The 24,170-nt window shown below is 47.9% G+C and overlaps 1 protein-coding gene across 2 annotated transcripts; it reads left to right on the top strand.

Annotated features, from left to right (window-relative positions):
* The first annotated feature begins 5,739 nt into the window (after positions 1–5,739).
* LOC112107382 (dimethylaniline monooxygenase [N-oxide-forming] 1-like) lies at positions 5,740–23,183 on the top strand. 2 transcript variants are annotated; one of them, XM_024201056.3, is made up of 9 exons: positions 5,740–5,832; positions 7,390–7,556; positions 12,598–12,786; positions 13,969–14,131; positions 15,948–16,090; positions 16,942–17,141; positions 18,961–19,316; positions 21,760–21,832; positions 22,182–23,183. In XM_024201056.3, the coding sequence occupies exons 2-9, from the start codon at positions 7,425–7,427 to the stop codon at positions 22,522–22,524; spliced, it is 1,599 nt and encodes a 532-aa protein (XP_024056824.2). In that variant the 5' UTR covers positions 5,740–5,832; positions 7,390–7,424; the 3' UTR covers positions 22,525–23,183. The 2 variants fall into 2 exon arrangements, with proteins under 2 accessions (XP_024056824.2, XP_026511991.1); XM_026656206.2 differs by having other exon boundaries at positions 18,961–19,333; positions 22,182–22,273.
* Positions 23,184–24,170: the final 987 nt, after the last annotated feature.

Below are 24,170 nucleotides of genomic sequence, written 5' to 3'. Positions count from 1 at the left end.
TATTTAAGCAATAGAAGTTTTAAACCTCTGTGCTGGGGTGTCCACCCACACAAGACTGGAAAGGGTTACTGTGGCGGGGGCGGGGGGAATTACTCCCTAGGCTGCCCCTGGAAGAGGAGCCAGGGAGTGGGGATTGGTTAAATGAGGCTCAGGTGGACAGGAACAAGAGAGGCCTGTATAAAGCCAGGGAGCTGATAGCAGAGAGGGGTTGCAGGGAAGGAGTCTGCAGTCACTTCCTGGGAGAAGGGAGGTGTGTTCAGGCTATGGAGACAAGTACCCTACAGTTGCTTTCTGGGGGAGGGAGTTGTAGGGCTGGCAAACCCAGAGCGAGGGAGAGCCGGAAAGGTAGGAAAGGCTCAGGGAAAAGCAGCAAGGCATAAGATAGTGCAGACCTAGGCTGCTGATCAGCAAGCCCCTGGGCTGGAACCCAGAGTAGAGGGTGGGCCCAGATTCCCCTACCCACCACTGGGGAAGTGGCACAGACCAGGCAGTGGAGAGTGGACTGCCTGGGACAATTTTGCCCCAAAAGACTGGCCTACCCCGGAAGGGGAAACCATAGAGTGACGTGGACGGAGGGCCGAGTCACAAAGAGGAGGCTGCAGTTCCTGGCGCGAGAGAGGGCCTGCAGAGGGAGAAAGTGATGGAGAGTGACCGCAGGAAGTGGTGTTGGCCTGGCAGAGCTAATCCCCAGAACTGCCAGGAGGCGGTGCTGTCCAGCGGTGTGTAGAGCACCCTATCACAACCTCTTTAAAGCATAAACTTCTAGCACACAGAGCAGAAAGACTCAGGGGTCTGGATGGACCAGGGCTCAACTTAACTGCTTGCCCCTATACTACGACAACCCCAGCCAGCCAGGGTCTCAAACTGACAATCTGAGGGAACACAGCGTGGGGAGGGGAGTCCAAAAAGTTCAACCGCTGTGAAAACGTCAGTTATGAATTTGAGAGCCTAGCACTCCCTTTTGTGTACGCTGTACACTGTGCCTTACAGTGAAAATGGGACTTAGGCATTTAAGTCATTTTGGTGCTTTTGAGAATTATACACTGAATATAACATGCTGGCATGCAACCAATTGACATACATAGCACCAAGGCCCACCAGAGCAATACAAATCACCAAGTTTTCTTATTACATTTCCTTATAATCGTCAATTATCAATCCTTTAGTATCTATATCGTCTCACTTCCAGTACTTCGCAAAGGCGTGAGGCTGCACTTACCTTAAGGTGCTCTTAGGAATGTGATCCCTGCTTGTTCTAATGTTCGGTATGGAAGAAACAAGTTTAAAACATCAAAAGCAATTGCTTAAAGTTATTATTCCCGGTTCTCTTAGGCCAATGTACTTGGACTTACAAAGGAGAAAATGCAGATAGCAGTAGTTCGTTAAAATCCATAATATGGTTCCTTGGCCTCTCGCTAGAAAGACAACTGACTCTACAAGGGGACTTTCCTCTACTGATTTTAATGAACAGAGAGAGAGAAATACAATCCCTGAAATGAGTCTCGCCACCTCTCAGGCCTAGACGCTCTGGGAGAGTCTGTCCACATGTCTGGTGGCATTCCTGGGTTCTGCAGCTTTTGTGGGTTCAGCAAATTCTTCTGAGCCTGTGGCCCTACAGGTGGCAAGAGACTGTCCATGTGGGTTCAGCACACTCTGACCCTCACCACACTGACCTCAGTTTATATACCCTGTTTTGGGTCTGGTGGAGGAGGGCAATCCTCTTGTTTCTATTGCCCACTTGCCGAATGTGCTCTCAGATTTCCACTCTCCTGGTTTCTCTGCGGCTTTTGTTGATAGCGTTGATGTGTAACAAATTTCTTCGATACTTTTCATATCTTTGCATTTCAAGAATTCTATTTCTCTATTAACGCCTGCTATTAACTGGAATTTCTCCCCTTCCTGCTTATCAAGCAATTTCATTTAATATTTCAAAAGTTGCTTATGTCTTTCAATAGTTTTTTTCCCCCCTTCTGTTCAAGAAGTCCAATAATTTTTTGAGTGCAGCAATCATTTAGAAAGAAAATCAGCAAGAATCCATTATAGTGGACCTCGTTCATACATTTATATAACCAAAGAATGTATAAAACATTTCACATCCTTTAGGGCTTGCAATAAAATAAGATACACATCCTGTTTTTATGTTGTTTCTTATCTGAGGATCTGGAGGTTTCTTCGACAATATGTCTCATAGTTTGGGAAGTGGGTGTTGATCTCTCATTGTCTTAAGTTTCTGTAGCAGGAGATAACGTGGAATGAGCAAAGAGATTATTACTGAAATCCTCCGTGTGGACAGGAGAATAGAGGGATTGCTTCCTGATTGAAGGGGCAGATAGAGAGAGATACATAAGCCCAGATCTTCAATGGGAGTTAGGTGCCTAGTTCTCATTGATTTCAATGGGAGTTAGGTGCCTAAATACACATGAAGAACTGGGCCCTAGTAATTCACTACCAAAATATTCAAGGCATATTAGACATCTATACATCTGTGACAAATGTGGGAATTGTCTGTAATATTTTAATGAACTATCTGCCTGACTAGTCTGGACTTATCACCGTGGAATCACTACCCAGTGAGGGGCAAGAATTGATTTCCTCCCTAGGGCCATGTCTACACTACAAACTGTGGTCAACACAAGTTATCACAGCGCATAGTCACCAAAGCTTGTACATCGCTCAAGTACGTGCATACTTTGCTCCTTGCGTCAGCACTGCAGGTAGTCCCCAGAAGTGCCTGTATTGATGTGAAGTGTGGTGCACCACGAATAGGTGTCCCAGTATGCCATGCATTGCCATTGGTGCAATGCCTTTTGGGAAATTTTCTCAGTGGGCTAGGGGCTAGAAGGGACTAACCCAGGGATCTCTGAATGCAGGGGGCAAGTTCCTACCATGCAACTTTTTCCATTCCATAATGCCATCCATATCCCATAATTTTGGCACCTCTTTTTAAGAATCCCACAAACCCAGGTAGCGCGCACGCACACACACACACAGAGAGAGAGAGAGGGAGCTACACATCATGATTGGAACTGGCTGAAGAAGGACATCAAACAAAGAACCGAGGATGGGATAAAGTGACCAACCTGGCAGAGGAGAGGGGTCACTCTACCCCGTTCCAAGGCCTGATATGCTACAGTGACAAGAGAGACACACTGGGCTCTAAGGGGTTAATAGAGCGCTAGGAAGGCTGCACAGGATGCAGCCAATCAGAGAAGGGCTGAACGGAGTAGTCAATCAGGGCCAAGCAAGCCCATTTAAAAAGGGAGCTGCAGGGCAGAGGAAGGCAGTTCTCTGCTAAGAGCCCAGGGAGGAAGGACTGTGTCTCTGGAGGGCTGAGAAAACTGCCAGCACCCTGGACAGATCAGTGCTGCTAGCAGGGACCAAAGGAGCGAGAGACAACTCCTGGCTGGCTGCTGGTGTTTGCAGGTTGAGACTCTCAGGCAAAGGCAAAGAGGATGCAGGGGCCATGAGGAAGTGGCCAGACAGTTTGCTGCAGTAGCCACTAAGGGAAGTGGCTGAACAGTGGACTGCAGGTCCCCCGGAAGGCGGGAGCACAGTGTGTGGCATGGCCAGAGGGCTGTGTTGCTGAAGAGGACACCATGGTCCTTGGAGAGATGCGGGTCCTAGAGCAGGAGTGACGGCAGCAAGGAACCACCCAAAGAGGGTGCACAAACACACAGAGCTAATTCCCAAGACAGCCAGCAGGAGGCGCCACAGTGGTGAGTGAACTCCATTACAGGGACATATTATGCAGCAAGGGTTTCAAGGACTTTGGAACTTGCCAAGATGTCCATGTGGCCAATGAGTGACACCTGGTCAGACAGGTTTGCATGGAAGCTGTTTATTGTTTCCGATATATGTTCTCTCCATTGTGCTTTTGTCCTGAATAAATAATACCTTACATCATGAGAACTGGCTAATCCTGTCCTTGCCCCTGTGACAGAACAGGATGGCAGGTGCTGAACTACACTCTGACTTGATCTCAGTAAATTGCAGCATAAGTCACCAGTCTGGAGGGACCTGAGAAAGGTGATGACTAGCAGCCGGAGACCTTAATGGGGTGCCCTCAAAGAGGCCAGGAAGGAAGGCCAGTGCCCAGTTACCTCGGGAACCATGTGCGACAGAGATGGCAATTTCCTGCAGTGTCTTTGTGAGATCTTACTGCATTAGCTGTATGTACCGTGGGACAGGGATTGTATATAATTCCATAGGGGAGAGGAACTAAGAATGGTGGAGGTGATTAGGCAAATTCACACAGGTTGTAACACCTCCAAGGAGGTGTCACCATGCGGAGAGTCTCACCTATACTGGTTCAACTGGATTCTCCAGAGACTAACAGGCAAAGACAGGACGTTTGCAATAATAGTCTAAGTTTAAACTGACGCCAGTGCTGATCCAGCGAATGGACAGGACCTTCTGTCCAAGGGGGCACCCAATCCTTCTTGGGAAGGTTTGGAAGGACTTTCATTTGTTGAGGCTCCGTAAGACTGAGGGGTGGCTTCTAGTAACCTTTGCATATATGTGTGTATAGCATGTGTATAGGAACTCTTAATGTTTTTGTATGTTTTCTCTGTCATGCTTTCACCTTAAGGATAAACGTGCTTGCTTAGAAAGAGCTGGGTGGGAACTTGTGACGGCTGGCAATTACAGCTATTCAGAGCCCACAGAGAGAAAGCAAAGTGCAGATGCTGATGTCAGGCAGTCTGGCTTGCTGGGGATATCGCACTGTAGCCAGGGAACTGTGCAGCGTGGGAAAGCCCCCGGTCAGAATGGGGAGAGATGCGAGTCTCTGCACAAGAGAGGTGATGGCTGAGGAGCCAGGGGGCTAGAGTAAGTGCCCTCAAGGGATCAGGAAGGGGAAACACAGGGGCAGTTGCCCTGAACTGTGATACCATGACAATATGGTTTCATTTCCGGGGCTGCTTTAGACAAGCAAAAGAGCTAGAGACTTAGGGGCTGTATTGTGATGGAAAATCCAACCACTTCATCCACTCCAGTAGTGGCACACAGTCAACATAAGGGCTCTGGGCTCCCCGTTACAACCCATGGCGTAGCAAACACACAGGGACATGTCCAGAGTCCTGCTGTAGCCTGGCTCTTGTCAGCTGCCCAGATGGCCTTTTGGGGCCATAGGCAGCCCTATGTAAGTTAGAGCAGCCCTAAAGGTGCTGTAATGTAAACCAGGGGCCTGGTCTGCAATCAGGGAGGTACAAGGTGACAAAGTCTCCTTGGCCTTCTACTGCTGCCCCACATTTCCTACCCTGAGCAGGCTCAGCTGAAACAGAAAATCAGAACCTCTCTTCTTTTTGGAAACAAAAGCCCAGCTTCTCCTTTGCAGGGCCCAGTGTCACCAGTAGTAAGGAGCTTGCCCAAAGTCCTTTAGCTCCTCAGTGCAATGCAGGCTGTGGAACCAGTTTGCAAGTCAGCATCCCTTCTTGCCAAACTTGTGTCTTGCTGAGATTGGGGAACTATTTAGCTATTTCCACCCTGAAGCAATAAGCAGCCCTCAGCCCTTGCTATCTCTGGGTCTCCATCTAGTCTCACAGCTCAGATTGCACAGGTCCCTTGCTTTGATGGTTTTGGAAAGCGATCAGACAGCTTCCACATCTGAGAACTTTGCTCCTGCCAATGCCAGCAAGGATCAGTTACGTAACTGCCAAGGGAAAGAGGGCGGTTCCACATTAAGAGAACTCCCCACTCCCTCGAACCTGTTGTTGTGTGTCCAATATTCCTCCAGTGCTGTGCAAGTTGAATTACAGTGAGTGACGCTTTCCCTAGCTGCCCAGACACACTTGTGAAGGGACGTGGCTTCAACAAACAAGACACAGACGTGAGGTAAGGGAACTAAATCAACCTATGCATGCAGAGGGTAAAGTGGACACCACATAATAGGGACACAGTTAATAGGCACAGCTGTTTAACTAGTACAAATGGCCAGGGACAGTTTTCCTGCAATGCATTTGGTTTGCTTTAGAATCACCTCTGCAACTTTGCATTGACTAATAGACCAGCTGGAAGCGGATTTTTTTTTCCATGTGCCGCTGAACTTCTATGACAAGCAAGCCTCAAAGCATTTGAGACAATAGAAGCTAGGATGTGCCTTATGCAAACTTTGTTCAGTTTTGAAGTGTGTATTTGTTTCATAACAGATGGCTTTAGAGAGTCCTTAATAAATACAGATGGATGCAAAAAGGTGCAATTACTGGGCAGAAAAAGTGCTAATTCAGTAAACAAGAGCAGGTAAACAGGATGTATTTCTGAAGTATACATTCAGATTTCCATGCTAGGAGGTAGGAACCGAAGCAATGGAGCTGGTTGGGAAATTATCTTTTTTTCCTAAAAAAAAAAGTCAATGAAAACAAGCAAAAAAACCCAAACCTCATGGATGTTGAAATTTTTCCATGAAAAATATTGGATTTTCACCCCAAAAAAATGTGAAAGGGAAAAAATCTGTTTTCTCCTAAAACTTGAACTTATTAATAGAAAACTCATTGTCAGAGAGACATAAGGCATTCCAGTGGCTGGAAGTTGATGCTAGAAACATTCAAACTGGCAATAAGTTGCATATTTTTAACAGTGAGGGTAATTAACTATTGGAATAACTTACCAAACTGTGTGCTGGAGACTTTATCACTTTATCATTTAAATTCTTTCAATGAAGCCTCCATGTCCTTCTAAAAAAGGTCCTGGTTCAGCCACAAGGTATTGGGCACAATGCAGAGGAATTATTGGATAAAATTGTAAAATTCTGTGTTTATGCAGGAGGTCAGACTAGATCATGATGGTGGTCACTTCTGGCCTTAAATGTTTGTTAATTACCCCACATTCTTGTTGCAATATTCAATTTAATAGGTCCATGTCTCTATCTTTGGAGGAGAACTCTATCACTGCAATGTTCAGTGATCACTTAGTACTTGCAAGAGGGACTTTAGTCTGTGTCTCTTGCCAATTTTGGTTGGCCATGTTCCTGGAGGTTTCATCACATGACCTAATCTTTAAAGATTAATGTTTAGTTCCTGGAGACTCCCGGACAATCCTGGAGGGTTGGCAACCTTTACTCTGGTCCCAAATGGCTGTGCATAATAACAAGAGATTCACAGTGCCCCCATCCAAGCTCTCTGTCTGGGAAACTCAGCACATAAAGGCACAGTCCCCAATATCACAAATACTAACTGAATTCTGTTGCTCTTTAACCACACATGAGCATCTGCTACTTAAGATCATCCAACCCCTTTTGTATAACGAACAGGAATGGCAGATGTTCCTGTTAAATCTGAGAGGCGAACTAGTAATTACTTTCTCCATAACGCTGTCCTCTTTGTTTATAATATAAATTGCTGATCCTTTTCACTGAAGTGATACCAACTCTGTTCCCTGAATTCTACCCACCAGCAAGACTGCATGATCTCCCCCCAATAAAGGAGACCATGGTGAAGAGAGTTGCAATTATTGGAGCTGGCGTGAGTGGACTGACCTCCATCAAGTGCTGCCTGGATGAGGGGCTGGAGCCCACCTGCTTTGAGAGGAGTGATGACATCGGGGGTCTCTGGAGATTCACAGTAAGTGAGGGGGTTCGTTGCCTGTGGAGTGAGCTACACCTGTGCGTCCCAGGCCAGTAACCAGAAGAGACTATTCATTAACCAAAAAATGAAGTCAATCCAGCTCAACAGCAGCCTTAAACAGAACTTGTTTGTTCAAAGAATGGCAGTGTCCTGTTCAGACACTGGGGCGTGGCAGTCACCAGGCCTCTGTATTGGATGCAACCTTTGGATCCCGCATGCTCCCTAGCCCCCTAGGTTTGAGCAGCATTCAGACACAGTGCCAGGATGCAAACTCTCTGGCTAGCACCCTCCATGCTGCCCTAGGCCCCAAGACCAGTGCTGGCCCCCCTCACGTAGCTTATGCACACTCTCCCCAGAGTTCCGCCCGCATGGGCACTCGAGTTTAACCCTTTGGGGACATGTGACAGATAAAGTGAGGAATTTAGCCCTTGCGAAGGAACACCTTAAGCACACACACTTTACTCTCAGGGTATCTCTACACTGGAGCTGGAACTGTTATTTCCAGCTTGGGCAGACATACCTGCCCTTGCTCTGGGAGAGCTGGCGTACTAAAAATAGCAATGGAGAGGTGGTGCGTGAGCTGGGCTAGTCACCCAAGTATATACCTAGGGTCGTGGATGGGATCATACTCGGGGTGGCTAGCCCCTGTCCCCACTTCTGCCAACATGGCTAGATTGTTGTAATTCATGTGCTAGCTCAATCTGAGCTAGCATGGGTATGGGGATTACGCTCCCTGCCCTAGTGTAGACATACCCTTCGAACACATATGAGATACAGATCTATGGGAAAACAAGAAACACCTGAATATAATACCCTCCCTTGGCGACCTCAGCACTCTCTTTGGGGTTTGATCAGCAACCTTCAGGGGATAGAGCCCTCCAGCCTGCCCCTCCTCCTGCTCAGTTTTCTGCATCTAGCAATGAGCTCTTGCCTTCTTGTTAGGGAGCTTGTCTCTTTTAAAAGCAGGGCCTGACACCTCTTCCTGCTTCTCTTCTCATGCTGGGGCTTTTCCATTCCCTCTTTCTCCCCTGGGGGGCTGCTGGCAGTGGGCCATTGTCCCAATTTCAGACATGGTCTGTATTGTGCCACAAAACAAGTTTTATTCCACACTGAGGGTTAGAGTAGAAAATGGAGTTCATAGAATCAAATGGAAATCATAAACATACAGGGACATATTCCCAGCACTGTAACGGGGGCAGGGGAAGGGGGTTACATTAAGTAGGTCCTAAGTCTCTGCATCCCAGTCTATCCTTATTGTACAATGATACTTAGCATCTTCAACCGGCCATACTGGTAACTAATTAATCCTCAGAAGCCCCTTTGAGTTAGACAGCCACAGTGGATGTTGATCATTAGCAACTACTCATTTCACAGCAAAAAGCAGTTTACTGGCAACTTTTGAATAATGGCAAAAGTCCCATGCAAGCTGTGACAGCAGAGGCTGGGGCTTTCCGCAAGGGTGGGGGTGCTGGGGACTGGTGGGGCTGCACAGTACTTCCTCCTGCTCTCTTTGCCCTGCACCCTGCCCTGGCATCGGGGACTTGGACTCAGCAGGTCCCAGTGCTTCCTTCCCTGGCTGCAGCCCACAAATCTGCCTGCAGCCAGGGTTTTCCATGGACGGTGGGGATCCTTGGTGGCCCATGGGGCTGCACGGTATCTCCCAACCAGCTGTCTGGGTTGCAGACTCAAAGCCAGCAAATTCATTACAAGGGGAACGTCTCTTCCAAAAGAATTGTCAATAAGCAACAAGCCCGTTGCTAATATCTGAAAGTCGTTAACATTAAAGTGAAGGGGATGGGATCGGTTCTGAGGGAAAATGTTGCTAATAATCACAAGTTGTCTTTATCAAGCTTGCTAATAACCGGCATCCACTGTATTATTAACCCCACTTGATGGTGGAGAAACTGAGGCACAGAGAAGTTAAAATGTGCCCAAGGTCACACCAGTAAATTTTTGGCAGCTGAGGAATACAATTTTAAGAGCCCTGACTCCCTCGTCCCATGTTTGTTCTTCTAATCCACTCCCCCTCCTGGAAGTTCTTCCTAAAAAATGACTGGAGTTGGCAAAATGTCTTAAGAACTGCCTAGTAATTGGCCTGAGCAGCCGGTGTGACAAAGTGCCACGCAATGCAACAGCATTCAGCTGTGCAAGCCTAAGTGAAAACATCAGCAACAAATTTCCCAGTGTTTGAGTCCACTGTCTTTCACACTGTCCCTGTGTGAGAAGGGGAAAATCAGTGCTTTAATTCGCAGGGAATGCAGAAAACACTTCAGACACCCCTGTGTCTGGTGAAGCCACCCCCTTGAAGGCCCATAGGGACAAGAAAAGGAAGGTGGGAAGGACGGGAGTCACAGATGTCATCGTCCGTGTCCTCCCGCCCATAGTCTCAGGGACTTGATTATGTGGAACATGCTCAAATGTTCCCTCAGGATGTGTCTACACTGCAGTTACACACTGGTGGCTGGCCACTGTCAGCTGACTCGGGCTCATGGGGCTCAGGCTAAGGGGCTGTTTGATTGCAGTGTAGACATTCAGGCTCGGGCTGAAGCCCACGCTCTGGGACCCTCCCCTCTCATGGGGCCCCTGAGCCCGATCTTGAGCTCAAAGGTCTACACATCCCCTTAGCCAGAGCCCCACAAGCCTGAATCAGCTGGCACGGGCGAGCCATGGGGTTTTTAATTGCAGTGTAGAAATACCCTGGACTAGAATTCTTTGAAGGGGTCAAGAAGCATGTGTACCAAGGGGATTCAGTGGATATAGTGTACTTAGATTTTCAGAAAATCTTTGACAAAGTCCCTCACCAAAGGCTCTTATGCAAAGTAAGCTGCCATGGGATAAGAGGGAAGGTGCTTTCATGAATTGGTAACTGGTTAAAAGATAGGAAACAAAGGGTAGGTATAAATGGTCAGTTTTCAGAATAGAGAGGGATAACTAGTGGTGTCCCCCAGGGGTCTGTTCTGGGACCAGTCCTATTCAACATATTCATAAATGATCTAGAAAAAGGGGTAAAGAGTGAGGTGGCAAAACTTGCAGATGATACAAAATTACTAAAGATAGTTAAGACCCAGGCAGACTGCGAAGAGCTACAAAAGGATTTCTCAAAACTGGGTGACTGGGCAACAAAATGGCAGATGAAATTTAATGTTGATAAATGCAAAGTGATGCACATTGGAAAGCATAATCGCAACTATACATATAAAATGATGGAGTCTAAATTAGCGGTTACCACTCAAGAAAGAGAGCTTGGAGTCATTGTGGATAGTTCTCTGAAAACATCCACTCAATGTGCAGCGGCAGTCAAAAAAGCAAACAGAATGCTGGGAATCATTAAGAAAGGGATAGATCAGGGATCGGCAGTCTTTGGCACGCAGCTCACCAGGGTAAGCATCCTGGCGGGCCGGGCTGGTTTGTTTACCTGCCACGTCCGCAGGCTCGGCTGATCGCGGCTCCTACTGGCCATGGTTCGCCGCTCCAGGCCAATGGGGGCTGCGGGAAGCAGCGGCCAGCACATCCCTCGGCCCGCGCTGCTTCCCGCCGCCCCCATTGGCCTGGAGCGGCAAACCATGGCCAGTAGGAGCCGCGATCAGCCGAACCTGCGGACGCGGCAGATAAACAAACTGGCCCGGCCCGCCAGGGTGCTTACCATGGCGAGCCGCGTGCCAAAGGTTTCCGATCCCTAGGATAGATAATAGGACAGAAAATATCATGTTGCCTCTATATAAATTCATGGTACGCCCACATCTTGAATACTGCATACAGATGTGGTTGCCCCATCTCAAAAAAGATATATTGAAATTGGAAAAGGTTCAGAAAAGGGCAACAAAAATGATTAGGGGGTATGGAACGGCTTCCATATGAGGAGAGATTAATAAGACTGGGACTTTTCAGCTTGGAAAAGAGACGACTAAGGGGAGAGATGATTGAGATCTATAAAATCATGACTGGTGTAGAAAAAGTAGATAAGGAAGTGCTGTTTACTGCTTCTCATAACACAAGAACTAGGGATCACCAAATGAAATTAATAGGCAGCAGGCTGAAAACAAATAAAAAGAAGTATTTCTTCACACAGCACACAGTCAACCTGTGATGTTGCCAGAGGATGTTGTGAAGGCCAAGACCATAACAGGGTTCAAAAAAGAACTAGATAAATTCATGGAGGATAGGTCCATCAGTGGCTATTAACTAGGATGGGCAGGAATGGTGTCTGTAGCCTCTGTTTGCCAGAAGCTGGGAATGAGCGACAGGGAATGGATCACTAAATGATTATCTGTTCTGTTCATTCCCCCTGGGGCACCTGGCACTGGCCACTGTCGGAAGACAGGATACTGGGCTAGATGGACCTTTGGTCTGACTCAGTAGGGCCATTCTTATGTTCTTACCCTCTGTGCCCCAGAGATAGGGGAAACAGCCCTTAAGGTTGCTGTCAATGTGCCACGATGGAACGTTCCTTCCCAACATCAAGGCTCAGGTGGTAGGTGCTGCAGCCACAGCGGCAGTAGGACGGCGGAAACATGCATTCTGGAGGAGGCATTCTGCCCATGGAGTGGTGATGCGGGCAGAGTGCCACCACGGACACAGCTATAATAAAAGGCTGTAGAATGGTCTCCTACCAGAGTGCTAACTGATGTGGAAGGGAAGAGGGCCCTGGCCTCAGATGACTCATCTAGCAGTGCTCCAGAGGCAGTGCTCCCTCTCGGGTGTCTAGTGCTTCCCTCTGCACTGGGCCCTTAGGGAATGCTGGTGTTGACGTCCCCCCTGCCCTCTGTGCAGCTGCACAAGGCAGAGGAAAGGGGCTCTGCTGTTGCCCCTCCATGACATTTGTGCAGAGATCAGCTGTGATTTGGCCCCAGATAAAGAGATCAGTTTAATTATGTTGTAAGTGCAACAGCCTGGGCCAAATTCTAATTCCTAATCTTGTCTGTGTCCCGCCATGAGTGGAAACCAAACGCTATGAACAAAAAGGGGTTGATAGGCATATTCTCTCCCTGGCTGCATGTGCAGAATGCATTCACTCTTCCCTGTGACACTGTGCTGATAGGAACATGTTGAAGATGGGAGGCCCAGCCTTTACAAATCCATGGTCAGTAACACCTGCAAGGAGATGTCGGCCTTCACAGACTTCCCGTATCCTGAGGATTTTCCAGTCTTTCTGTCCAACTCCCAAGTCCTGGAGTATCTCAGGATGTATGCCAAGCATTTTGGCCTTCTGAAGCACATCCAGTTCAAGGTGAGCTATAAAATGTAGCGGCTGGTCCACATGAGAGGATAACAGTCTACCAGAGCTGCCAGCTGATGGAGTAACTTCTTCACGTAAGCAGTCTAGGCTCATGCTTTTGGCACTGAAAGTGCTGAGCTTGGGTGGTGTCAGACAAGGATCATAGGAATCATACACCTCTCCGAGGCAGGCTATTTAATATGTATAATTTGTATTGTGGTGCCTATGAGCCCCACCCAGACCAGAGGCCAGATTTCTAAAGGTATTTAGGTGCCTAAAGATGCAGAGGCATCTAATGGGATTTTTCTAAAGCATCATGGTACCTAACTCCCACTGAAATCAACAGGAGTTAGGCACTTCTGAAAACCCCACTAGGTGCCAATCTGCATCCTCAGGTGCCTAAATACCCTTGAAAATGTGGTCCAGGGCCCTGCTGTGATAGGCGCTATACAAACATACAACAAAAAGACAGTCCCTGCCCCAAGGAACTTACAATCAGAGTTGGCTGAAAAATGGAAGCCCCTCCTCACAAAAAATGTGATGACTTTGGGGAGGGGGAAGTCCCAAACTGGGACAAAATGTCAGAAATGCAATTTTTTATTGTTGTTATGTTGCAGGAAGAGTTTTCAAGAAAAAAATCAATTTCAGAACTGAAAACTTTGCAGCTTCCCAGCTGACCATCTGGAAGACTCTTGTCAATTTCACTTGACATTAACAAGACACCTCCCCTGGGCATGTAAAAGAACCCAGCCACTCAGCCTCCATCTCTGGCTCCCAGAACTGCGGGGTGGGGGAGAAGCAGGGAGGCAAAGCGCCTGGACTCTGCCTCCGCAGCCCTCCAGGAAAGCTTGTCTCTTTTACTGTCAAAAGGTTAAATTGATAAGAGCATTCCAGGCGGGCAGCCAGGAGGCTGTCATAAAAATTTTCCCAACAGAAAATCAATTTTTTTCTGCAAAATGGAAACTTTCTCATGGACAATTCTGGTTTTGCGAAAGTGGCAAATTTTGACCAGCTCTACTCACGGTTTAAATAAATCTTCCCCCAGGCCAAAGTCAGGTCTGTCCCCCTCCCATCTGGAAAATGGTCCAGCAAATTTTCCCAAACACACATTGTCATAGACTGTTTTCTCTACTTATATTTGTTACACTCAGATCTCATGCTGATGGACGATATTTGTTTGGTTCAATGTTTCAGACCACAGTCATCAGTGTAAGGAAATGCCCAGATTTCTCTGCCACTGGCCAGTGGGCTATTGTCACGGAGTCTAATGGGAAGCAGGAGTCATCTGTCTTTGATGCTGTTATGGTTTGCATTGGCTATCTCTCTGATCCATCCCTGCCGCTGGAGTCTTTTCCTGGTACAGGATGTCTTGTGTTTACTATTAAGCATTTCTGTGTTTGGCGAGAAGACTAACAAATCCACAGATGGAAACATTTTTGTTTCCATGTTCTAATTTCCTGGATCTGGCGACTGCCGTCATATTGACATGCGTAATTAGGGAAAAGCTTTCGTTTTCCAGCTGTCCCTTTTTCAGGTCTGGCTAATTGATAGGCATGCTTCCAAGGGACAAGATTATTTCTCTTGAGAAGGCTATTCAGAGAAGCTGGCTGCACTAACAAGTTAGAAAGCGTGTTATTGGTGTGGGTTAGGGCAACAAAAAAAGCACTGGGCCAAATTTATCTGTGGTGAAAGTAGACAAAGCTTCTGTGGAGTTGCACCTGATTACAGCAGCATTTGAATTTGGCCCATAATTCCCAGACAGAAGTTGTAGGCCTTTCCCTAATCTTTCACCACCATTTAATTTTGTCAAGTGCTTCTCAAGAATGAGGAGGAAAGGATCACAGCAGGTTTTGCTGTTTTTTTGGTTGTTGTTTTTTTTTTAAATAACCTGGGCTCTCCCAATTGGTGTTTTAAACACAGCCGTCTCTCTGGACCACCAGGAGGAACTGGCTGTTGCTCTGTGCTACCATCAGAGTTTTTAAACATTGGCTGCAGTTACATTATCTCAGATTTTCTAACCACAGAGCTCACTTTGGAGGGGAAGGAATGGACAACAAAGTTTCCAGTGGTATATTCCTAAAGGGGTTGCAGTGGGACTAGGGTCCCGTCACCAAATCATTGCTGGCCATGGGTTAGAATGTCTTATTTATTTCTGAACCAGTTGCCCTTACAAGCATAGTTCTACAGTAGGTCTAGTGTGATTGTCTAGAATACTGTAGTGCTGTCAGGTCTCTATTGTAGCACTTTTTTAAAGGTATAGTAACCCCAGCACTGTTAGTTACACTTACACACACACACACACACACACACTCAGAACCATACAAATCACTTTAAAATATTCGGGGCCCAATCCTGTTTGCTTTACTCATTGCTGGGGGCTGAGGGATCAGGAGGTGGTAGTTCCTTCTCTCCCCTGCTCCAGTCATAGATTCCCTGATCAGAAGGGTCCATTTTGATCATTTAGCCTGACCTCCTGTATAGCACCAGCCAGAAAACTTCCCCAACATAATTCCTAGGGAAACATCCACTCTTGATTTAAAGACTGCCAGTGATGGAGACTCCACCATGACTCTTGGTGATTCTCCTAGTTCTGGTTTCTGTGGGAGGAGGAGGAGCGGGGTGAGGACAGTTCTATCTGCTTTCTCCTCCTTGGCTCTGCTGACGACCGTGTCTGCAGGGCAAGGAGGGGAGAGCCTGTCTATCACTTTTCATTGAGTTCAAGGCCAAAAGGGTCATGTAGTCTGACCTCCTGCATCATACAGGCCATGGAACCTCTCCCAGACACTGTCTGCACCAGCCCATCACTTGAATTGGAACTAGAACCTCCCTTTTAGAAAGGTGTCCAGTCTGCATAGGAAGATTCCAAGTATGGGAGAATCTACCGTATCCCTAAAGAAGTCACTCCATTTCTCTGACTGGGCCTTAGGAATTAGGTCCCCTCCCCTCTTCAGGAGCAAGTCTCCAAGAAAGGGCAAAGATTAAGGTTACAAGGACCATTTATCCCCTGAAAAATATAATAGCAACAAGACAAATCGTGAGGTGATTTTTTTTCTGTCCTCACTACCAAAACACACCTCCCATTAACACCAATGGACTCCGGGATATGGCCTGGAATTATAATTGACTATTATTTAAGTGATATTTGCCAGATACCCTTCCCCTCTTCCTCACAGGGATAGAGACATTTCAAGGCGAGTACTTTCACAGCCGCTATTACAAGCATCCAGATGTGTTTGAGGGGAAGAAAGTCCTTGTGATTGGCATGGGGAATTCTGGAGTGGATATCGCCATTGAGGCCAGTCGTGTAGCTAAAAAGGTACAGTTCTTCCAGCTCCTTTCAAACCTGCAGGAAGGGTGATGTTAATTTTTGTTATATGCAGCGATGGGCAGCAATGAAGCCATTTAGAAGCCACACAGAGCGAACTGTCAGGAGAAAGGAGCTGAGAACCTGATTCTAGAGCAGAGGTCCTCAAACTGTGGGGGTGCGGCGGAACCTTGGGGGGGCATGGCAGGGCCTGGACCAGCCCCCACAGTGGGTGGGGAGGAAGTGCTACCCAGCCCGTCCCCACCCCCAGCTCTGCTCCGGTCCCGCCCGCAGCTGCATCCTGGGCTTCTAGCCCTGCCCCCACCGCAGCCCAACTGCAGCTCAGCCCCCAGCTTCAGTCCCTGGCCTCTGCTCTGGCCCTGCTCCCGGCCCCAGACCCATCCCCAGCTGCAGCCCTACCCTCAACCCTCTTACCCCTGTCCACGTCCCCCACCCCTGAGCTGCAGGCTTGCTCCCGGACCCAGGGGGGTGCGGATGGGGGTAACCCTCAAATTTGGGGACCACTGTTCTAGAGGTTATTTCCACAGAATGGGAATATTGCTTTTTCAGAGACCCATAAGGCAAAGAAAAGTGCTACCAGACCCAACAGTCTAGTCCTTTAACATAACCCAACAGTGTCTTTATGGCATTGTGGTCTCCGAGGTTGCAGCAGTTGGACTGAGGAGTCAAAGGTGGCTTTGTCCTACCCCTACACCTCCCTCTCACAATTCTGAGAGACCTCGAAGTCTTTGCTCATTGGCTAGCTGGGTAAAGTCAGGGGACGATCCTTGTCTGGGATTAGTTTCATAAATGCAAGGAAAGCAATTCACCCTCCAAAGCTTTGCTGCTCTGTTGTCTTCTAGGTGATGATCAGCACTGGCCGAGGTGCGTGGGTGATCAGTCGGGTGTTTGACAATGGTTACCCATGGGACATGGTCTTCCTAACTCGTTTCATGAATGTGATCCGGAATTCCCTCCCTGGGCCCATTACAACGTGGCTGGTTGCGCACAGGACGAGTCAGTGGTTTGACCATGCAAACTACGGCCTGATACCTAAGGACAGGTATATCCTGCGTTTCTGTTCCATGTGGTGGTATATTGGTTACTGAGTTAGAGAAGGAAGAGGAAAGTGCACCTAGCTAATGACGTACAATGTGTTAGAGGAGCAATGCAAACCCACATGTCGAGGGTTTAACTAGGGTTACCAACTTTCTGATCACACAAAACCAAACACCCCTGCCCTGCCCCTTCCCTGAGGCCCTGCCTCTGCCCCGCCCCTTCTCCAAGGCCCTGCCTCCGCTCACTCCATTTCCCCCCCCCCCATCGCTCACTCTCCCCCACCCTCATTCACTTGCTTATTTTCACCAGGCTGGGGAAGGGGGTTGGGGTGCGGAAGGGGGATGAGGGCTCTGGTGTGGGGCCAGAAATGAGAGGTTCAGGGTGTGGGAGGGGGCTCCTGGCTGGGGTAGGGGATGCAGGGGGGGTGCAGGTTCCAGGAGGGAGTTTGGGTGCAGGAGGGGCTCCAAGCTGGGGCACGGGGTTGGGATGCAGGAGAGGGGATGGGGCAGGTTTGGGGAGGGGACCCTGGGCTGGGGCAGGGAGTGGGGGTGCAGGAGTGGGTGTGGGGAGTGGACTCTGGGTGGTGCTGACCTCGGGGGGCTCCCCGGAAGCGGCGACATGTCCCTCGGCTCCTAGGTAGAGGGGCCAGGCAGCTCTGTGCAGTGCACACTGCCTCCACACACAAATGCCACCCCCACAGCGCCCATTGGCCACATTTCTCAGCCAATGAGAGCTGCAGAGCCTGTGCTTGGGGAAGGGCAGGGACAGCATATGGAGCCCCCGTGGCTGCGCCTCCGCCCAGGAGCTGAGGGACATGTCGCCACTTCCAGGAGCCGTGCGGAGCCAGGTAGGGAGCCTGCCAGCCCCACCAACCAGACTTTTAATGGCCCGGTCAGCAGTGCTGACCGGAGCCATCAGGGTTCCTTTTCGACCGGGGTTCTGGTTGAAAACCAGACACCTGGCAACCCTAGGTGTAACATAGGAATGTATAAATCTACACCAGAAAGCAGGGTTAGGGATGTTGATCAGCTAGGTTTTCATAGGACAGCTGAAGAAGCGGGTCTCCTGGCCTGCTCTGTGTAGAGGAGGGGAACACTAGCATTGTACAGTCCCAGGCAGGAGTGCTGGAATGGGGGGGGCCCGGGGAGCCATGGCCCTCCCACTTATTACCGGCCATAGGGAGAGTGATGTGGGGGGAGGGGTGGAGACAAGTGAGTAGGGGGGCGAGGTCTTGGGGGAAGAGGTGGCATGGGAGCGGGGCCTCAGGGGGGAAGGGGAGGCACACAGGAGCAGGACCTCAGGGGGGTAGGGGTGGCACGTGATAGGGAGCTTTGGGGGGGGGAAGGGGCAGCACACAGGAGCGGGGTCTCATGGGAGGAGGAAGGGGCGGCGCAGGGGGCCAGGCCATGGTTCAGGCACCAATGGCCCCCACTTTTAGGGACCTTCTGCCACTCCTGTGGCCAGGAGCTAGTCCTACCCACTAAGCTTTCATTATGTAGAGACTCATAAAGAGTCAGACAGTTTTTGAAGTGTGTTTCTGCTCTGAAAAGTGACTCTGTAAAAGTACTGTGCGTGAATTGACCAGAACCCAGGGGAGGTGGCAGTGATGTTTGTGTGAATAAAGCAGGTTGCAGGAGGGGTGACTTTAATTAAAGACTTCAAGACCCTGGAGCCTCGTTTGGAGTTGGGTGGGAAACGGGACCCTGCTTTCCCATTTCTGAGTCTTCCAGGTCAGAGTTCATTCTCCAGCTCTTTGCTGAAGCACATGGGGTTGCCTTGGCTGCCCCAGCATTCTGATTGTGTTTCTGTTTGTTTCAATGCAGAGATGTGATACGGGAGCCTGTGCTGAATGATGACCTTCCAGGCTGTATCATCACTGGGAAAATCACCATAAAACCGAGTCTGAAGGAGATCAAGGAAAACTCAGTCGTGTTTCAAAATAGCCCCACGGAGGAGCCTGTTGACGTCATCGTCTTTGCCACAGGATACAAGTTCTCCTTCCCTTTCCTTGAGGAATCTGTTGTCAAAGTCGAAAAGAAGCAGGCATCCCTGTACAAATATATCTTCCCACCTCATCTGGAGAAGCCAACCCTGGCCGTCGTTGGCCTCATCAAGCCATTTGGTGCAGTCATGCCAGTTGTAGAAATTCAAGCTCGCTGGGTCACACGAGTCTTTAACGGTAGGTGGAGCAGGAAGGTTAGTATGACGTGAGCACTTCCTCAAAGAAAAAGGCAGTGTTTCAGACACAGGTGGTGAGCGAGTTGGTATGTCGCCCCACCGCGACGCAGACCACAAAGGGATTCATCCAGGACTAGGAAAGGTGGTGCTCATAGACTGGTATCTAAATTGGGTTGCTCCGCACTTTACCGTCTTACAGAACATTTTACAACCCAGTGACATCCTTACTACATGAACAAGCGAAATACTCCAAGAACCATCTTGGAAATATTGAGCTGGATCTGTCTGAACAGAATTTCGAAGCCTTGTTTTTTCCTCTAGGATACAGGTAACTCCCCTTGAAGAAGAGGGGAGTTTATTTGTATTCAGTGGCGAGAAAAGAGGGGCCCTGTGTTTGTAACAATTGGGAAGCCATGACACGAGCACTCACATCAGTTCCTTGTGGATGGTGCAGAGGCCACACTCACTGTAGAGTTTCAGGAGGCATTGTTGTCCCCTTGAGGCGCAATGCTCCCGAGAGCTCCCCCTGGGTTTGTGCAGCTCATCATAGCCCTCACCACAGTTCTGGGCCTTAAAGGCAATTCCTGACCCACTGATAGGCAGCTATCTCCCTTTAGGGGCAGGAAAAATGGAATAGCTTTTGCATTACCAGGCAGAGCTGGTAATAAACAGGATTCCCCACTGCTGCACTAAGACCAGGCAGAATCCAGCAGCTGGTTCGTCCTTGTCTCTTGGAGGGAGGCAGTTTCTCAGCACCAGAGAGAACAGTGTTACACTCAGGACAACCTGGGGCCTGATTTTGATCTCACATCCACTCGTTCCATGCCAGTGTTGCTCCTTTGGGGAAGCTCCTGATCTCAATTATACCAGTGTAATTTCAGAGTAAATGCCATGGACATTAACAGGGTTACTCCAAAATCACACTGTGTGACTGAAATCATGTTCTGGTCCCTGGTTCCTACAGATGAGGATTCAAATCCCAGTCATCAGGGAAAGAGTCTCCAAAGCAGTGGCTAGACTAGACTAGAGGAGGTTGTTAGAAGGCACTAGCTAACACGTTCCAACTAACATGTTTGAGAAGTCTGGTGCAGACAAAGCCCTGGTGATACCGGTAGTCTATGGCAATGGTTCTCAAGCAGAGGTTCACAGATCTTCCAGGGGGTACTCAACTCATCTAAATCAGTGTTTCTCAACCCGGGGGGTGCAACCTTTAGGGGGGTTATAGGACAGGTTTGGGGGGATTGCAGGTGCAGGGCCAGCATTAGGAGGTGGCAAGCAAGGCAGTTGCTCAGGGCCCCATGCCACAAAGGGCTCCATGAAGCTCAGTTACATGCATCAGTCTCACCACCTGGGGCTTGGGCATCAGCCCTGCCACTTGGGGCTAGGATGTCAGACAAGGCTCACAAGTGAAAAACACACTGAAGTGTAAGTACAATATTTATATTCCAGTCAATTTATTTTATAATTATATGATCAAAATGAGAAAGTGAGCAATTTTTCAGTAATAGGATGCTGTGACACTTTTGTGTTTTTATGTTTGATTTTGTCAGCAAGTAGTTTTTAAGTGAGGTGAAATTTGGGGGGTATGAACTTCCTGAAAAGGGTACAATAGTCTGGAAAAGTTGAGAGCCACTGGGCTAGGGGGAAACTAAGCTTCAGCCAGTTTAGTTCTTGTAGACCAATCAGTGTAGATTTGAACAGTAGACTTCTCAAGCATGTTCATAGATTCAAAGAGTTTAAGTCCAGAAGAGATGTTAGATGAGCCAGTCCAACCTCCTGTATAGCACAGGCCTTAAATTTCAACCCCACCCCCATATTGAGTTCAATAACATGTGTTTGGCTAAAGCATCTCTTCCAGAAGGGCATCCAGTCTTGATCTGAAGACATCAAGAAATAAAGAATCCACCATTTCCCTTTTGTTTGTTCCAATGGTTACTCACCCTCAGTGCTAAAATATTGCCTTATATCTAATTGGAATTTGTCTGGCTTCAGCTTTCTCCCAGAAGGTTAGAGAGCACCTCTTTAAATCCTAGTCTAGACAAGGTGTAAGAGTGGGTGTGATTTGAGATGATTCATTAGAACAATTAGGCCACTTGTCCAACTGACAAGCCATGAGTTCTCTCTCCTTCGGGGACCAGGAGCCAGGGTTTCCAATCCAAGAACAAGCTCCAAATGACTCAGGCCTTGTCTACACACAAATTGGCACCAGTTTAGCTAAATGGGCATAAACACCTGTGTGGATGCTCTTATTTCCGTGGCTTATTTCAGCTTCGTTTAAATCTGCTCCTAACTGAAGTAAGCTAAATTGAAATAAGCCTGGTTTAAGCTGAAATAAGAGTGTCCACACCAGCCTTTTCACCAGTGTAACTAAATTGGTTTAAAATCCCACCTGAAGTTGAACAGGTCCACCACTTCATGACAACAATCCCTTTTCTGGTTTCTAGGCTTGTGTCAGCTGCCTCCAGTGAGCACCATGGTGGAAGAGATCAACGAGACGAAGAAAAACAAAATTCGCTGGTAAGCCATGTCACCTAATGCAAAAGACTTTGAGACAGATTTAAAAACCCCTGAACTCTGGGAGGTATCAGCATGCAGTTCCAAATTTGGCAGCTGTTCCCTTTCTCTTTATAGGGGTGTCTAAAATCCAGATGTGGATTCAATTAGTCTACTATATCTAGTGTGTTTGAAGTCCATCTTTTAGCTAGCGGCTATATAATTATACAGGAAGTTTGGAATATCTATTCAAAGAAACCCACTGATGATCAAGCAGAATAACTGCAAACGGGACTGAATTTCAATGGCATCTCCTCTGTTTTACCTATTGATCAGAATGACATCCCTCCCCCTTCTTTTCTGATTCATTAAGGTTCGGTTTGTCCTATGATGAGATCCTGAAAACTGATTGCCTCGTGTATATTGACGAACTTGCCTCCTTGATCGGCACAAAACCCAGTGTGCTGGCTCTGCTCTTCAAAGATCCAATCCTGGCCATGAAAGTTTTCTTTGGTCCATGCACAGCATACCAATACCGCCTGACTGGGCCGGGGAAGTGGGATGGAGCCAGAAATGCCATTCTGACCCAGTGGGAGCGGACAGTGAAGCCCACGAGAACACGAGTTGTAGAGGAGCCTCCAAACTTCTGTTTCAATTTGCTTAAACTAATCGGCCTTTTTGCTCTCTTCGCTGCAATTTTTCTTGGTTTCAAGTAGTCCTGGTGTGATGTACAGCCTGCGTGTATAAATCTTTTCTGGCTAGACAATATCTCTATATGGGGAGGCAGGAAAGCAATACATACAAAGGTCCTGTAAGAACAGAAGGTTTTCTAAATCAAACTTTAACCAATGTCACAAAAACATTTCTCCTCTAACTAAACTACACACCAAGATTTGTCTACCTGAGACCATTGCACAAATTTAACTAAATGTGTGATGGTAAACTGGTGCAGGCCCCTGTGTGGACACTCATTTCTTTTAAAAGTGATTTATTTAGGGCTAGCTTAAATCGGATAGGAATAGGCGTCTGGGAAAGAGATGCTTTAGCTCAGCCGGAAGCTGTGGGCGTGATTCAGGAATCAGTAGATGGGATTCTTTGGCCTGTGCTACGCAGGAGGTCTGGCTAGGAGACCATAATTGTCTCTTCTCCCCTAACATTGACATTTGTCAGATAAAGGAATGGGAAATGTAAAGTCCCTGGGCTTTAATAATCAGTTGTTAAAATTGCAAGGCTCCACACCTGCAAGGCGCTGAGATTCCTCAAATCTCTCTGGAGTTAGTTGGCATCAAGGGTGTTCAGCATCTGTGACGGATTGAATCACAGAAACCCCCTTGGGAACTGCCAACTGATGTGCCAAGACTACTTCTGCCCCTGCTTTCCCTGCCAGTCTGGGACTCCAGCACCTTGTCTTGTTGAGCCAGACACACCAGTCTGCTCCCACACAGACCCAGGGTCTGAACCACGTGCCCCAAAGCTGCAGACTTAACTGAAAGCAACTTACAGAAGTGTTCCTGTCTTTACCACTCAGATGCCCAACTCCCAATGGGGTCTAAACCCCAAATAAATTAGTTTTACCCTGTATGAAGCTTATCCTGGGTAAACTCATAAATTGTTTGCCCTCTATAACACTGATAGAGAGATATGCACAGCTGTTTGCCGCCCCCCCCCAGGTATTAATACAAGCTCTGGGTTAATTAATAAGTAAATAGTGGTTTTATTAAATACAAGAAGTAGGATTTAAGTGGTTCCAAGTAGTAACAGACAGAACAAAATGAATTACCAAGTAAAATAAAATAAAACACGCAAATCTAAGTCTAATACACTAATAAAACTGAATACAGATAAAATCTCATCCTCAGAGATGTTTCAATAAGTTTCTTTCACAGACTGGACATCTTCCTAGTCAGGGCACAATCCTTTCCCCTGGTACAGCCCTTGTTCCAGCTCAGGTGGTAGCTAGGGGATTTCTCATGATGATTCCCCCCTTTTCTCTGTTTCACCCACTTATATAGATTTGCATAAGGCAGGAATCCTTTGTCCCTCTGGGTTCCCACCCTCTCCCCTTCTCAATGGAAAAGCACCAGGTTAAAGATGGATTCCAGTTCAGGTGACATGATCACATGTCACTGTAAGACTTCATCACCCACTTACCAGCACACAGGTATACAGGAAGACTCACAAGTAAAACAGAGCCATCTACAGACAATTGTCCTGGTTAATAGGAGCCATCAAGATTCCAAACCACCATTAATCACCCACACTTTGCATAATTACAATAGACCCTCAGAGTTATATTTTATATTTCTAGTTTCAGATACAAGAGTGATACATTTATACAACGAGGATGACCACACTCAGATTA

The sequence above is a fragment of the Terrapene carolina genome, unplaced genomic scaffold, assembly GCF_002925995.2.
Source record: "Terrapene carolina triunguis isolate 2854851 unplaced genomic scaffold, T_m_triunguis-2.0 Scaffold212, whole genome shotgun sequence".
NCBI lineage: Eukaryota > Metazoa > Chordata > Testudines > Emydidae > Terrapene > Terrapene triunguis.
This window is presented reverse-complemented; position numbering and strand designations above follow the sequence as displayed.